Here is a 16,245-nt window from a genome sequence, read left to right as displayed (position 1 = left end):
AAAATAAAGTAATAAATGCCAGAGATCCAAGGGGTATAGCATACCCGTACAAAAAGACAAACTCCTTCCAATGCTCTTTTGGGCAATTAAATATGTAAATTTCCTCTTCAAAGAGGAAGAGGACTTAAATTCTAGTGCCACCTATTGGAAGTAGCGATCCTAAAAATAAATATCGAACCTTTAAAACGAGCCTTGTCACACGTCTTAGGATAAAAGCCAAACCAGAATGTCAATTTGCAGACTCTTATGTGGTGTTACCCCTTGTCAGTGCAAAGTAGGAGCTCTGATTTGGCTAGGTAAGAGGCTTAAGATTAAGTCGATTTGGAAGGCTCGCTAAAAAGTAGAGATATTGACTTTTAGGATTGCTGCTTCCAATAGGTGGCACTACAGTTCAAGACCTCTTCGTCTCTGAAGAAGCAATTTGCATACACCAGCGAGCCATATGAATAGAAATAGACTGTACAATAATGAGAGCACAACCAAAAGTATGAAACTTACTCTACATTTCTGTGGATGAATTAATATTATTACTGCGGCATGACTTTGGGAAGACTGGAGACGTGTGAGAATATTTCTATCTTTAGGGAAGGTAAGGCAGGGAGAAATCTAGCAACTCGCCCACACTTCTCGAGGTGTTGAACTTGTGAGAGACCTCAACCATGATTTCAAGCTCAAAACAGGAAATTCAAGACCAAAGGTACTAAAGAGGCACAGAAAAGTGAAAAGACAGTCATTCAGGGTCTGGTATACAATATATGACCAAACTATGGTCATCAGCCACTTTCTAGGCTGATAGTCTTGAGGTTCTTCTTTAGGCAGGGCTGCAGGAATTTAGACAAGCAAGACAAGTCCCACTTATCATTAGGACATGGACTGCCTCTTAGGGCTCATTCAGACGACCGTTCCGTTTGTCCTGGTCAGTTCCTTTTTTTGTGGAACTACTGACAAGACCATCTTTTCAATGTGTTTTGTGTAGGATCGGATGGCACACGGAAGCACTTCCATGTGCAATCAGTTCCTATATAAAAAAGACCCCAGCACATTGTTGTCCGTATGTCAGTTTCGTTATTATGGAACATGTCCTATTCTGTTACGTAATTGCGGACCGTGACACAATACAAGTCAATGGGTCCGCAAAATCCTCGGAAGCCACACGGAAGCACTTTTGTGTGGCTTCCGTCGGGTGCCCCTGCTGTCTATGTCCCACTCCCCTGTCCCCTTGGTGGAAGAGGGAATATGTTGGTCAGTGTTTTTTGTGTAAAAAAAAAAAAAGTGTCTTTTTTTTTTTTTAAACTACTTACTGGGTTAGTGATGTTGGATATATGATAGACGCTGTGGCATCACTAATGCCAGGGCTTGATGCCAGGTGACATTATCCTATATGTTGCCTCCACACCAGAGCAATGGGTTGAGCTGGTGCAAAGCATCAGGATTGGAGAAGCTAATGGATGCGCCACTTCTGGGGTGGCTGCGGCCTGCTATTTTTAGGCTGGAGAAGGTCCAATAACCGTGGACCTCCCTAGTCTGAGAATACCAGATCACAGCTGTCCTCTACCTTGGCTGGTGATCCAATTTGGGGGGGATCCCATGTTTTTTTATTTTAAATTATTTAACGTAATTTAATTTAAAATAACAGCGTGGGGTGCCCTCTGTTTTGGATTAAGCGCCAAGGTAAAGCTGCCAGCTGCGGTCTATAGGCTGTGTCACCTTAGCTGGCTAAAAAAAAAAAAAAAACAGGGGAGACCGTGAGTCATTTTTTTTAATTATTTATTTTTTGGCTAAGTACAAGGCTAAACACCCTTTAGTGCCACATGAGAGGCACTAAAGGGTACAAAATGCATATTTCTTTCTTATCTATCTACTAGCTGTACTACCCGGCTTCGCCCGGGTTAATAACTGTTGTTAACAAAATAGAATGTATTAACAAAAATTTATTCTGAACACAAAAACCACAAAACAAATAGATAGAAATGTAATTCTTAAAAGGCAAAAACTAAGCTAATAGAAGCATTTCACAACATATATTTCAAAACCACAGATATTCCACACAGATTTAACTAAATTGGTCAAGTATTGTGCCCAGTCTGTCTCTTTCCCCGTCTGTCTCTTTTCCTGTCAATCACACAGAGACAGGCAAAGCTCGCAGCTCTGCACAACCAGGGGAAGAAAGCGGCCATCTTCTGCTTGTTCTCATATAGTTCATAGTCTGTGTGTGGTGTGTGTGTGTGTGCCTGTGTGTGTGTGTACAGAAATTATGATTATTAGCCGGCACAACATGTGAAAAAAATAATTGGGGGAAAAAAATGAAGGGGTGATGAGATTGCTTTTTTTCCCTCTTGCCTAGTCTGTGTGTCGTCCGTATCATCCGTGTGGCATGCATTTTGCAGGCTACTTTTACATCAGCGTTTTTTTGCCTGTAGGCAAACAACCGCAAATCGCATATGACTGGATCCTGTGGATTAAATGTGCAGCACATGCAACCGTTATTTTACCGGATCCTTCTGCAGCGGGACACAGAATTTATAGGCCAGCACTGGAGTCAGCTGACTCCTGATCTCACAGACCGCACACGCTGCAATGGCTGCAGGTGGGCTCATTCACATGAGCGTTCCGTTTGTCTCAGTCAGTTCCTGTTTTTTTTGCGGACCCACGGACAGGACCATCTTTTCAATGTCTTTTGTGTAGGATCGGATGGCACACGGTAGCACTTCCATGTGCATCCGAGTCTACAAAAAAACCCTCATTGGATGCCGTATGTCCGCTCCGTTATTATGGAACATGTCCTATTCTGTTCCGTAAATTCCACTAGTTTAGGGATGTACATACAATTATCACAAACCCTATCTAAAACTTAACATTTATTCTTAATTTGATTCTAAAAGGTATGTTAGCACATTTATGTGAATAGGTAATTATGTGCACAGAAGATAGAGGGAAATAATCCCTACAATATCCACTCCCTCCTGTGCTCTACCTAGCCGTGGAGGTTGGCACCCTAAAGATAAGTAATGGCGCCCCCACTCCTCAACGACTGTCCCTGCTATGACCCTATGAGTCCCTAGCCAAAAAGATAAGGTGCAGTGCATATAATTAAGGTGCAGTGCAAAACCATAAAGTGATATTGCGCCAGGATAAAGCTCACAATCAGCCTCTAAAGATAAGAGGCCGCAAAACTTTCTCAATAAATTCTCATGATAAACCTGTGGCAGCCAGTGTGCTGCCAGATTCACATGATTCTACCCTTAGCATCATGTGAATCTGGCAGCACACTGGCTGCCACAGGTTTATCATACCACAATAGATGGATATCGGCCTCCTGATGAATCATGAAATGGGGATACGCGTTGAGGCAGCATAAGCTAAGTTTTACATCCCTGCTATAATGAGAATTTATTGAGAAAGTTTTGCGGACACAAACAATTCATTCAACAAAAAAATTCATTAAAAATTTAAAAAAAAAAACAAAAACAATCACACCCTAGGGTTAGGGTTAAAAAAAAAAAAAAAGTGTGGGCTCCCGCTGCATTTTCTATTGCTAAGGGTAACCCAAGCAGCTATTGGCTGCTAACCCCCGCTGCTTGGTGTTACCTTCACTGGCAATGGAAAATCCAGGGAAGCCTTTTTTTTTTTTTTTTTTTTAATATATAAAAAGGTTTTTGTCTAAAAACTGTTTTAAAAAATGACGTGGGCTTCGCCATATTTTTTGTACGCTAGCCATGTACAGCAAGCAGCTGCGCGCTGCCCCTAACCCCCAGCTGCCTATTTGTACTCAAACAGAGAAAAATAGTTTATTAGGAATAAATACACAGACACAGTAGGGACTCCATGTTTATTACTCCCTCTCACCTCTCCACACTCGAGAGATTTCTGTACTGATCATGCCAGGAGAGCGCGAGAGGGAAAAGAGAGAGCGCGAGAGGGAAAAGAGAGCGCGAGAGGGAAAAGAGAGCGAGAGAGGGAAAAGAGAGAGCGCGAGAAGGAAAAGAGAGAGCGCGAGAGGGAAAAGAGAGCGAGAGGGAAAAGAGCAAGAGCGCGAGAGGGAAAAGAGAGCGAGAGCGCAAGAGGGAAAAGAGAGCGAGAGCGCAAGAGGGAAAAGAGAGCGAGAGCGCAAGAGGGAAAAGAGCGAGAGCGCGAGAGGGAAGAGAGCGAGAGCGCGAGAGGGAAAAGAGCGAGAGAGCGAGAGGGGAAAAGAGAGCGAGAGGGGAAAAGAGAGCGAGAGCGCGAGAGGGGAAAAGAGAGCGCGAGCGCGAGAGGGGAAAAGAGCGCGAGAGGGGAAAAGAGCGCGAGAGAGGGAAAAGAGAGCGAGAGAGGGAAAAGAGAGAGCGCGAGAGGGAAAAGAGAGCGAGAGAGGGAAAAGAGAGAGCGCGAGAAGGAAAAGAGAGAGCGCGAGAGGGAAAAGAGAGCGAGAGGGAAAAGAGCAAGAGCGCGAGAGGGAAAAGAGAGCGAGAGCGCAAGAGGGAAAAGAGAGCGAGAGCGCAAGAGGGAAAAGAGAGCGAGAGCGCAAGAGGGAAAAGAGAGCGAGAGCGCAAGAGGGAAAAGAGAGCGAGAGCGCAAGAGGGAAAAGAGCGAGAGCGCGAGAGGGAAGAGAGCGAGAGCGCGAGAGGGAAAAGAGCGAGAGAGCGAGAGGGAAAAGAGCGAGAGGGAAAAGAGCGAGAGGGGAAAAGAGAGCGAGAGGGGAAAAGAGAGCGAGAGCGCGAGAGGGGAAAAGAGAGCGAGAGCGCGAGAGGGGAAAAGAGAGCGAGAGCGCGAGAGGGGAAAAGAGCGCGAGAGAGGGAAAAGAGAGCGAGAGAGGGAAAAGAGAGCGAGAGAGGGAAAAGAGAGCGAGAGAGGGAAAAGAGAGCGAGAGAGGGAAAAGAGAGCGAGAGAGGGAAAAGAGAGCGAGAGAGGGAAAAGAGAGCGAGAGAGGGAAAAGAGAGCGAGAGAGGGAAAAGAGAGCGAGAGAGGGAAAAGAGAGCGAGAGAGGGAAAAGAGAGCGAGAGAGGGAAAAGAGAGCGAGAGAGGGAAAAGAGAGCGAGAGAGGGAAAAGAGAGCGAGAGAGGGAAAAGAGAGCGAGAGAGGGAAAAGAGAGCGAGAGAGGGAAAAGAGAGCGAGAGAGGGAAAAGAGAGCGAGAGAGGGAAAAGAGAGCGAGAGAGGGAAAAGAGAGCGAGAGGGGGAAAAGAGAGCGAGAGGGGGAAAAGAGAGCGAGAGGGAAAAGAGAGCGAGAGGGAAAAGAGAGCGAGAGGGAAAAGAGAGCGAGAGGGAAAAGCGAGCGAGAGGGAAAAGCGAGCGAGAGGGAAAAGCGAGCGAGAGGGAAAAGAGAGCGAGAGGGAAGAGAGAGCGAGAGGGAAAAGCGAGAGCGAGAGGGAAAAGCGAGAGCGAGAGAGAAAAGCGAGAGAGAGAGAGCGAGAGGGAAAAGCAAGAGAGAGCGAGAGGGAAAAGCAAGAGAGAGCGAGAGGGAAAAGAGCGTGCGAGAGAGCGAGAGGGAAAAGAGCGTGCGAGAGAGCGAGAGGGAAAAGAGCACGCGAGAGGGAAAAGAGCGCGAGGGGTGGAAAAGAGAGCGCGAGGGGTGGAAAAGAGAGCGCGAGGGGTGGAAAAGAGAGCGAGAGCGCGAGAGGGGAAAAGAGAGCGAGAGGGGAAAAGAGAGCGAGAGGGGAAAAGAGAGCGAGAGGGGAAAAGAGAGCGAGAGGGGAAAAGAGCGAGAGAGGGAAAAGAGAGCGAGAGAGGGAAAAGAGAGCGAGAGAGGGAAAAGAGAGCGAGAGAGGGAAAAGAGAGCGAGAGAGGGAAAAGAGAGCGAGGGAAAAGAGAGCGAGAGGGAAAAGAGAGCGAGAGGGAAAAGAGAGCGAGAGGGAAAAGAGAGCGAGAGGGAAAAGAGAGCGAGAGGGAAAAGAGAGCGAGAGGGAAAAGAGAGCGAGAGGGAAAAGAGAGCGAGAGGGAAAAGAGAGCGAGAGGGAAAAGAGAGCGAGAGGGAAAAGAGAGCGAGAGGGAAAAGAGAGCGAGAGGGAAAAGAGAGCGAGAGGGAAAAGAGAGCGAGAGGGAAAAGAGAGCGAGAGGGAAAAGAGAGCGAGAGGGAAAAGAGAGCGAGAGGGAAAAGAGCGAGAGGGAAAAGAGAGCGAGAGGGAAAAGAGAGCGAGAGGGAAAAGAGAGCGAGAGGGAAAAGAGAGCGAGAGGGAAAAGAGAGCGAGAGGGAAAAGAGAGCGAGAGGGAAAAGCGAGAGAGAGGGAAAAGCGAGAGAGAGCGAGAGGGAAAAGAGCGTGCGAGAGAGCGAGAGGGAAAAGAGCGTGCGAGAGAGCGCGAGGGAAAAGAGCGCGAGGGAAAAGAGAGCGCGAGGGAAAAGAGAGCGCGAGGGAAAAGAGAGCGCGAGGGAAAAGAGAGCGCGAGGGAAAAGAGAGCGCGAGGGAAAAGAGAGCGCGAGGGAAAAGAGAGCGCGAGGGAAAAGAGAGCGCGAGGGAAAAGAGAGCGCGAGGGAAAAGAGAGCGCGAGGGAAAAGAGAGCGCGAGGGAAAAGAGAGCGCGAGGGAAAAGAGAGCGCGAGGGAAAAGAGAGCGCGAGGGAAAAGAGAGCGCGAGGGAAAAGAGAGCGCGAGGGAAAAGAGAGCGCGAGGGAAAAGAGAGCGCGAGGGAAAAGAGAGCGCGAGGGAAAAGAGCGCGAGGGAAAAGAGCGCGAGGGAAAAGAGAGGGGGAGGGAAAAGAGAGGGGGAGGGAAAAGAGAGAGGGGGAGGGAAAAGAAAGAGGGGGAGGGAAAAGAAAGAGGGGGAGGGAAAAGAGAGAGGGGGAGGGAAAAGAGAGAGGGGGAGGGAAAAGAGAGAGGGGGAGGGAAAAGAGAGAGAGGGATAAAAGGGGGGCGAGGAGAGAGGGATAAGAGGGGGGCAGAGAAGAGGAGGAAGAGGGGAGGGGGAGAGAAGAGGGGTGGGAGAAGGGAGTCGGGTGGGAGAAGAGAGTGGGGGGGAAAGAAGAGAGAGGGGTGGAGAGAGGTGCTCTGTCACCAACTTGCTCCACTCTGTGACTTGTGGTGCAGGTGACAGAGTGGAGACAGTTTGTCCCATGCAGCAGGACAGGTGACAGAGCAGAGCGGTGACATGCGCTACTCTGACACATGCGGTGCTGCATGTCACCAGCTTGTCAGTGTCTTGCTGCGTCCTGTAGTGCTGGTGGGAGGAGCACATGATCACACCGCCCGACACCGCCCGCTCTCCTGACATCGCAGCAGAGCGGGCAGGTGGAGAGTGAGATCAGTACTTACGTGACAGGGGGGATTTCAGCTGAAGAACCCCCCCTGTACTCCACACTGGCGCCCCGTGCATCACCATCTGCCGGACGCTCAGCTGTCTTCACTACTCCACACTGTGCCATCCTCCGGATCCTCCCCTCGATGCTGGGCCGTGACGTGCGGTAGTCACCGCCCACAGCCCTGTCAATCACTGTGAGTGGTGCCAGCATCCTCTGACGTACCTGTCTAGTTTGAGAGCCCGGAATTGACGGGACGCAAGAGGATACCAGCGGCCGCAGCACCAGGGGGTCATATGACAGGCACTGAGCGTGCAGGATAGCGCCGCTCAGTGCCAGAACTGGAAATAGACGCCAATGAAGAAATTGCCTATAATGATAAGTGGAACTCATGGAGAAAATAAAAAAAAACGGGTGAACCACCCCTTTAACTAAAGCGCGGGGTTATTTTTCCTGTCAAAACATACTCTACGACGTTCCCTGGGTCACATGAGGTGTCTGTGCAAAATTTCGTGATTGTAAATGTGACGGTGCGGATACACTTTTTGTTTCACTTTTTCCCCATTATGTAGATAGGGGCAAAATTGATTGGTAAACTGGAACGCGCGGGGTTAAAATTTCGCCTCACAACATAGCCTATGACGCTCTCGGGGTCCAGACGTGTGAGTGTGCATAATTTTGTGGCTGTAGATGCGACGGTGCAGATGCCAATCCCGGTCATACACACACACACACACACACACACACACACACACACACAAACACACACACAGCTTTATATATTAGACTAGCTGTAGTACCCAGGCGTTGCCCGGGATAGTAACTGTCTGTCTCTCTCCCAGTCTCTATCTGTCTGTCGGTCTCTCTCCCAGTCGCTGTCTGTGTGTCGCTGTCTGTGTGTCTCTTTGCCCGGGCAGTCTCTTTGCCCGGGCAGTCTCTTTGCCCATTTGTCTCTGTCTGTGTCTCTGTCTGGCTGTCTTTTTCTGTCTCTCTATCTATCTCTCCACCGACATCATATAACCTCACGCATAAGCTTCAACTAACAGTTTATTTTGTTCCTTTAGCAACCACTGACAGTTGCTATTAATAACCTATAGCTCCCACCTCCATTCAGTTTAATGGCGGCAGGATTTTAGAGACTAACTGTAAAGCACGGGGTTAAATTTTCCTGTCAAAACATAGTCTACGAAGCTCCCTGGGTCACATGAGGCGTCTGTGCAAAATTTCGTGATTGTAAATGCGACGTTGCGGATTCCTTTAGCGGACATACACACACACTGAGCTTTATATATTAGACTAGCTGTAGTACCCGGGATAGTAACTGTCTGTCTCTCTCCCAGTCTCTGTCTGTGTGTCGCTGTCTGTCCGTCTCGCTGTCTGTCTCTTTCCTTGTCTTTCTGTTTCTATCTCTCTGTATTTGCATCAGTCTGTCTGTCTCAATCTCTTTCCCCGTCTGTCTCTTTCCCCGTCTGTCTCTTTCCCCGTCTGTCTCTTTCCCCGTCTGTCTCTTTCCCCGTCTGTCTCTTTCCCCGTCTGTCTCTTTCCCCGTCTGTCTCTTTCCCCGTCTGTCTCTATCCCCATCTGTCTCGGTCTTTCTCTATCCCCATCTGTCTCGGTCTTTCTCTATCCCCATCTGTCTCGGTCTTTCTCTATCCATCTCACCACCGACATCTTTTTACCTCACACATAAGCTTCGTATACTAAACAGTTTATTTTGTTCCTATAGCAACCACTGACCGTTGCTATTTATAGCCTGGAGCTCCCAGCTCCATTCAGTTTAATAGCTGCAGGATTTTTGTAGAGTAACTGGAAAGGACGAGGTTAAATTTTCCCGCCCAAACATAGTCTATGATGTTCCCTGAGTCACATGGAGTGTCTGTGCAAAATTATATGATTGTAAATGCAACGGTGCGGATTCCTATAGCAGACATACACACACACATACACTGAGCTTTATATATTAGAGAACTCCCAGAAACTCACCATCTACCGGTCACTGCGGAGGGACAACACTATGGCCCCATATCTGGAAAGGTTACGCCACCCCAAAGAAAGGCAGACCCTGAGCCTGTACAGACTGAGTGTCCACAGCCTAGAGGTGGAAACAGGGTGGCACCGACAGACATACAAACCGCGGGAGAACAGACTGTGCCAGCACTGCCAGCAGGGGGCTCTGGAGGACAAGGCGCATTTCCTACTGCACTGTGACAAATACTCAGCAGTAAGGGCCTCCCACTTCCAGAAACTTACTGCTCATACCCCGGACTTTCCATCCATGGACGAGGAGAGGAAACTCCGCATCCTACTGGCGGAAGAGGAATCAATGGTGGAGATCGCCGCCCAATATGTTGTTAAGGTGAACTCTTAACCAGAGATCACTAGTTGCCTAATGCCTGGCCTAATTGGTGTGGATCGAGTGCATGCTTGAAAAATGAGATCAGACACAGTCGGATATTCATCTTTCCTCGACAGAAGTCAGCCTATGCTCTGCCTTTATTACAACTGAGCTTGCTCTGATATAACCTTGCAAAGGGGCATGTCCGGATGTGTTCATTGGTCAGTAGGTCGAACAATGTGTTAGTCCATGAGCTGATTGACTTATGGCTCTCCTCAACAATGTCTCCACTTGTCATAAGATGAGGGGTACTAAAGACTTCCAAATGGGCCATGACTCCCTAAATTGTGGCCCCAACACCCCATCCCCACAACCCCAACCCACTCCCCTTTCACACTTCTTGTTTTGCTTTGGCAATGCTAATAGTTTTTTGGTCCTGCCAATAAAGCCTATTTGATTTGATTTGATTTAATCCAGCTATCCATCTTTCTAGCTTTTGATTGAATGTAACCCTCCCTTGTGGTCCGCAAAAAAACTGAAGGCACATGGATGCATCGTGCAAAAACAGGACCGTTTTTAGCGGACCGCAATAAAAGGATGGTCGTGTAAATGTACCCTTAGTGCATTCTTAAGAAAAATTGTGGCGGTAATAGGCTTGTAGTAATGAGAAAGGATGAGGATCAGAAGGAGGACCACCCAAAGAAAGGCATTCTGTTAATTTAAGATTTAAGAGGGAGAAAAAGTGTAACAAGAAATGACTAATGAATTTTGTAAGTCCAAGAAGCTTAACAACAGATTTGTCTCTGAGAGGCATGTACCTCTTGCCCTGCATGAATTTGGCTAATCATAAGCACGAACCATTATATATAGGGAAAAAATCAGTTATGCATCATCACAAACACTTCCAGATCTCTTCTCATGGCAGGTAGTGGGGGAATGAGGGAAGCTGACAGCACTGTGAGATGTAATCTGGGAGTGCTTGTAATGATACATGGCCCTGCTGTATCAATACAAAGTAGCTGCAGAGTTAAGTTATGTAGAATTATAAACACTTCCAGATCTCTTCTCGTGGCAGTCAGTGTGGGATGAGGGAAGCAGATAGCACTGAGATGCAATCTGGGAGTGCTTGTAATGATACATAGCTCTGCAGCTATTGATACAGCAGAGCCGAATTATGCATCATTACAAATATTTCAGATTCTCACAGGGTTGTCAGTCCTCACCCTTCCCCCACACTGAATGTCATGAGCGGGGGATCTGGAAGGAGTTAGTAATGATAAAGCAAAGTTGTGCATCATTACAACCTCTTCCAGAATTTATATCAGAGCAGTCAGTGAGGCGGGAAGGTGAGAGCTGATAGTAGTGGGAGAGGAGATATGGAAGTATTTACAATAATGAATAAATCATCTCTGCTCTCTCTCTATACAGTAGCTGTAGAGATCAGTTAGGAGAGGAGGGCATGTTCCTTTCTCCTATGCATGATGCCTCCTGCTTATAATTGGTCAACCTCATAGAAGGGAAGAAGTATACCCACCTAGAAAAATCTCTGATAAAGCTCCTTGGAATAATAACCTAAACTTTACAAGCCAATATCTCTTCAACATAGATGACATAAAAATGACACTGTACTCAGCTCTGCAGCCATTATTCCATGATGTGGCCAGTTTAACATGATCAAACTGTTGAAAGTTCCTCTTTAAATTCATGCCATCAATGTATTGCAATTTGAATAGTCAGATAAGAACAGAAGGAAGCAACACAGGGTTTGTTTGTAGCCTGTAACCACATACGAGCTGCAGACACAAAACAGTATGAAATTGTTATTTAATATTATTTAATTAATTAAAAAAAGACAAAAAACCCTTTACATTAGAGCTTAGTTTTAAGCTCAATATAGAAGGCACAATAGTTGGGATGTAGCATTTGCTAAGTCAAAGAACAGTATGAAAAGTTTCACACCTGGCTTTATATGTCTGCAATGCTAGTCATGTGAAATGTCCATGTGTTGCCCGTTTTTTGGAAGGCACAAGAACCCATAGAGTCTTATTGATTATTTACAAATCCATGAAAGTTATAGATCAGAGTGCGAGATACGCGAGACTCAGAGCAGGTCCTAATCTGATCGGATTTTGAGGATTAGGATTGGACATACTTGATACTGGTCATCCTCTGTCCAAGAAAATATCAGACAGCACAGCCTCGCTTAACACTGATGCGTGAATGTAGCATAAGGCTATGTGTCCACGGTAGAATGTACCTGCGGATTTTTCTGCATGAAAATCCGCGACTTTCGCGGCAAATCCGCACCTTTTTTTGCCGCGGATTTACCGCGGATTTTGATGCGGATTTTTTTTTTTTCCCAATTCTATAGCCAAAATCCGCAACAATAATTGACATGCTGCAGATTTTTCCGGATCAAAATCCGCGGCAAATCCGCGTCGGAAAAATCCGCAGCATGGACACAGCATTTCCAAAATGCCATTGAAATGGCTGGGAAGTGCCGCTGCTGCAGATTTTCAGGAAATCCGCGGTAAATCCGCGGCAAAATCCGCGAGAAATCCGCAGCGTGGACACATAGCCTAAAGGTGTAGAGAGGCTGCAGAGCTTTCATCTTATCACCCCAAATAACAATAGCAGACCACTCTGTCAAATTAAGAGGTGTTTTTTTCCTTCACTAAAAAGGTATGATATATAGATGCACATCTTATCAGCCTCTGCCCAATTACACCATCCAACGCCTCTGTGGCAGGAGCATAGTTCACTGATATTTTAGCCATCTTCAGATTTAATGATTTTGTGACTCTGCATGTAGACACAGGCATAAATGACATGTATGAATTAGCTACAGTTACTTTGATGACCATTCTGCCTAGTTTATATGACTGTCCATATGCCCTCTATAAGCCATAAAGTAGTACAGTCACTAGACCAGGGCTTCTCAAACTAATTCTCCTGGGGTCTCAGACAGACCAAGCATATGCCCCGGCTTCACCACACAGACCAAGTGGTATCTTTGTGTTTGTCTACTGAATCCAGAATAAACATTATAAGGACAAAATGAGTTATCTTGCAAAACTAAATACTGCGCCACGAATAGATCGCACTGTGCAGAATACGATCATCCTATGAAAACTGCCTCCCCAATTAGTGGGCATCTCGCAGTATGAAAAGCACTGGTCTGGACTGTGCATTACATGGCTGCCTATTCATTCCAATGCTATACAGTATAAGCAAACAATTTTCCCCAGTGATACTGAGGATAACAAATATGTTGAGTGGTTCTCAATACCTAGTCACAAAAAACATCATCAATGGAATGGAGTCATAGAATGTTATCATGGCAAAAATGTATTTGTAGTCACAACAAGTATGGGAAAAAAAAAACAAAAAAAACCAGAAATCAGCTGCAGGCTACTTGCCTATAACTTGGACGTCTCTGCATAGAAGCCAATAATATATAACTAGATTTTCTTTTGGCACTTTTTCTGTAACATAGCATGTACCTTCACAATTGGGTGACCACCTGTAGCCGCCTTCACAGCTCCACGACTGCCTTCGGTTTCATAGTGGGCTCGGTGATGAGTCTTTGGCTGTACCTCCACCTTCAGTTCACACTGCCCATAATGGCTGGGTAAGGGCCAGTCTAAAGGAGGCAGAGATGATGTCCTGAGGAAGAAAGTGGATTAACAATACAGGTGAAATTATAAAGAGGGACAGTGGGAAAAATAGAACAAGTTTTAAAAATCACCACCTAATAAAAACTTGCTGTGCGCAGTTCTCTCTTGTTGCAATGTGTCATTAGAAAATATTCTAGTGTTTAAAAAGTATTATACAGTAATAGAAAAAAAAAACAAAAAAAAACAAAACAAAAACTATATATATTGACTATAGTAATGAAAATAATCCAGCACGCTCCAGTGTAATTTTCCCCTCTTTCAGCCTCTACTCCTTCTGTACGTTTGGTCTTTTCTTCCCGCATGGGCAGGCAGCAGGTTGTCCCAGGTGACCAGGAAGACAACAGAAGACGCTAGGAAGAGTACTGCAGTCAGCTTCTACCAACACCTCTTTCTGTATTGTTCTCCTGACCAGGGAAATAGTTCATCACAGCCTCAGCGACCTCCCCGATATTCTATCTGCACAGTCCTGGGTTCAAATACCAACAAGGGCAATATAGAAAGGAGTCTGTATGTTCTCCTAAAGTATTGGGAAAGCTCTACTTACATTCATTCTAAGTACATAGGCATTACTATTGAAATGCTTATACCACTCGTAAACTTCCTGGTAGCTATAACATCTACCGCTCCTCTAAGAAGGCTTTTTACAATATTCTGGAAGGGACTGAGAATTTTTGCCCATTCATTCAGATCATTTGTAATGCTAGACATTGATTTTGGATGAGAGGGCAGAGCTCATAATCTCACTTCTAGTCCATCAAGGTGTGGATGTGGTTGAGGTTAAGGCCAAGTCACGTTTTTCCAAACTCACCCAACTATACCTCTATGCAGCCAGATTTGTGCACTGGGGCAAAGTTATACAGGGGAAAAAGCCTTCCCTAAACTTGGAAGCTACAGTTGTCTAAAACGTCTTGGGGAGCTAAAGCATTAAGATTTCTCTTCACTGGAATTAAAGCACCTATGCCAAACCATAAAAAAACAACTCCACAGAATTAGCCGTCTTCTCCCAAACATCACAGCTGGCACAATGCAGTCAGTATGGTAACATTCTTTTGGTATTCACCAAACCCAGGCGTGTCCATCAGATGCCAGACAGAGAAGTGTGATCTGTCACTCCACAAAACACATCTCCTCCAGAGTCCAGTGGTTGCGGAGTTACACAACTTCATCTGACCCTAGGCATTGTGCTTGGTGATATAGTGCTGCATGTAGCTGCTTTACTGGACACCCATGCCATGAAGCGCTCTAACAGTCTTTGTGTTGCAGATAATGGCAGGGGAGGTCTGGATTCTGCAGATTATCAAATCAGCAGATTGTGGATGATTTATGCACCTTAGCAGTTGGAGACCCAACTTTGAAACTCTACGTACATAATGTGCCACTTTCCAATACCACTCAAAGTGGATTGTGGAGCATTTGGGAGGGAAGTACTTATACCAAATGCCTAATTTGAACACTTTCCCATTACTGAGATATAGATGGCAGTTGTTGCTGATGAGATTCTATGTAGATAGAAGAGGAAGGAGGGTCAGAGGTCTGCCTGTAGGAGACAAAACAATCGCTTGCATGCGCCCAACTTATACCCAAATGTGAGCATACCTTAACCCCTTTAAGACCCAACACATACCTGTTATTCCCAGCACATGTCTGTTGAGCTGATCAGCAGACGTGCAGCTAACATGCGTGCGTAGATCTCCGATCCACTTGCGCCTGTCAACTAGTTAGATAACGCTTTCAAACTCTAACAGTGCGATTTAACACACTTTGGTAGTAATCACGCCGCTGCCCGCCACCATCAGCGGACCTGTGACGCAATCACAAGGCATAAATGGGTTGCCATGACCGCCAAGGGGTCATCTGATGACCCCTGTCATGACTCGCCGACACAATGCCGAAAAACAGCAGAAACCATCAGACAGTGCAGTCTTCAAGACCCATTAAGGGAACTAAATAAATCAATTAAAAAAAAAAAGTTTTAAAAAATATGAATAATAAAAAACCCAAAAAACTAAGTTCAAATCACCTCCCTTTTGTCCCATTGAAAATAAAACAAATAAAAACAAAAAAATTGCACATATTTGGTATCACTGAGTTCAGAAATGCCCGATCTATCAAAATCTAAAATCAATTAATCTAATTGGTATGGGGCGCAGCGAGAAAAAAAAAACAAACAAAAAAAAAACACCAGAATTAAGTTTTTTGGTCAACGCAACATTTCATTAAAATATTATCCCCTAACTTCCCCTGTATAACCCCCAAATACCCTTTGAAACTTTCCTGCGCTGTACATTAATCTGGACCGGTTCAATGGGCGTGCTTGATGTGGCATCTGTCCCTCCTCTCAGCACTCATCGATGTTCTCTTGTTATGATTGACATGGATGATGCCACCTGCATCATCCAGATAGCCTGGTGAAATCTCATGTCTGTGCAGAGACATCGACGGGTCACGCAGGTGCACGTTGCTCTGCCCTACTGCAGTCAGAGCCTAACACATAAATACGCATGCACGAACATGGGGTGGCCTCTGCACATGCAATATATTTCGACTTCGATTTAGGTCATCCACATGCCTGGGCGAAATCTCGCGCATTTCTGAAATATGTGTTACCCCCTTCAGCATGCTGTCTTTCTAACTGTAAAAATGTCCTTTTCCCAAACCCTATGAGCCACAGATTCTGCTGATATCACTGGCAGAATTTTGTAATCTTGAGGCTGCATTGCAAGATCTGACTTTACAAACAGATGATACTGGTGAAAAGAGATATGTATATTGTATATAGCAGTTCATTTCTATGTAACTGTATTGTACAGGGAGAATAAGAGATTGTTTTAGTAATTTTCTAGGAAGAAACAATTATAAAAACACAATCACAATGATGATAATTTTAATGTGCTCTTTTAAAAAAAAACAAAAAAAAACAAAACATCACAAATCAAAAAACAACAGACATATTTGGTCTTCATGTAATTTTAACGACCCACACAACAAAGCGATTAGATAATTTATGGGGATTGTTAGATTGAGTAAAAAC

At 45.7% G+C, this 16,245-nt stretch overlaps 1 protein-coding gene across 1 annotated transcript in view; it reads right to left on the bottom strand.

Annotated features, from left to right (window-relative positions):
• Positions 1 to 16,245, bottom strand: part of NFATC3 (nuclear factor of activated T cells 3) — a 369,779-nt gene that overhangs the window by 172,331 nt on the left and 181,203 nt on the right. The window contains exon 3 of the mRNA XM_075325661.1: positions 13,041 to 13,203. Within this exon, the coding sequence (XP_075181776.1) occupies positions 13,041 to 13,203 (163 nt within the window). The remainder of the gene's footprint in view (positions 1 to 13,040; positions 13,204 to 16,245) is intronic.

The sequence above is a fragment of the Anomaloglossus baeobatrachus genome, chromosome 10 (assembly GCF_048569485.1).
Source record: "Anomaloglossus baeobatrachus isolate aAnoBae1 chromosome 10, aAnoBae1.hap1, whole genome shotgun sequence".
Lineage (NCBI taxonomy): Eukaryota > Metazoa > Chordata > Amphibia > Anura > Aromobatidae > Anomaloglossus > Anomaloglossus baeobatrachus.
The sequence above is the reverse complement of the archived record's forward strand: the minus strand, read 5'-3'. Positions and strand labels throughout refer to the sequence as shown.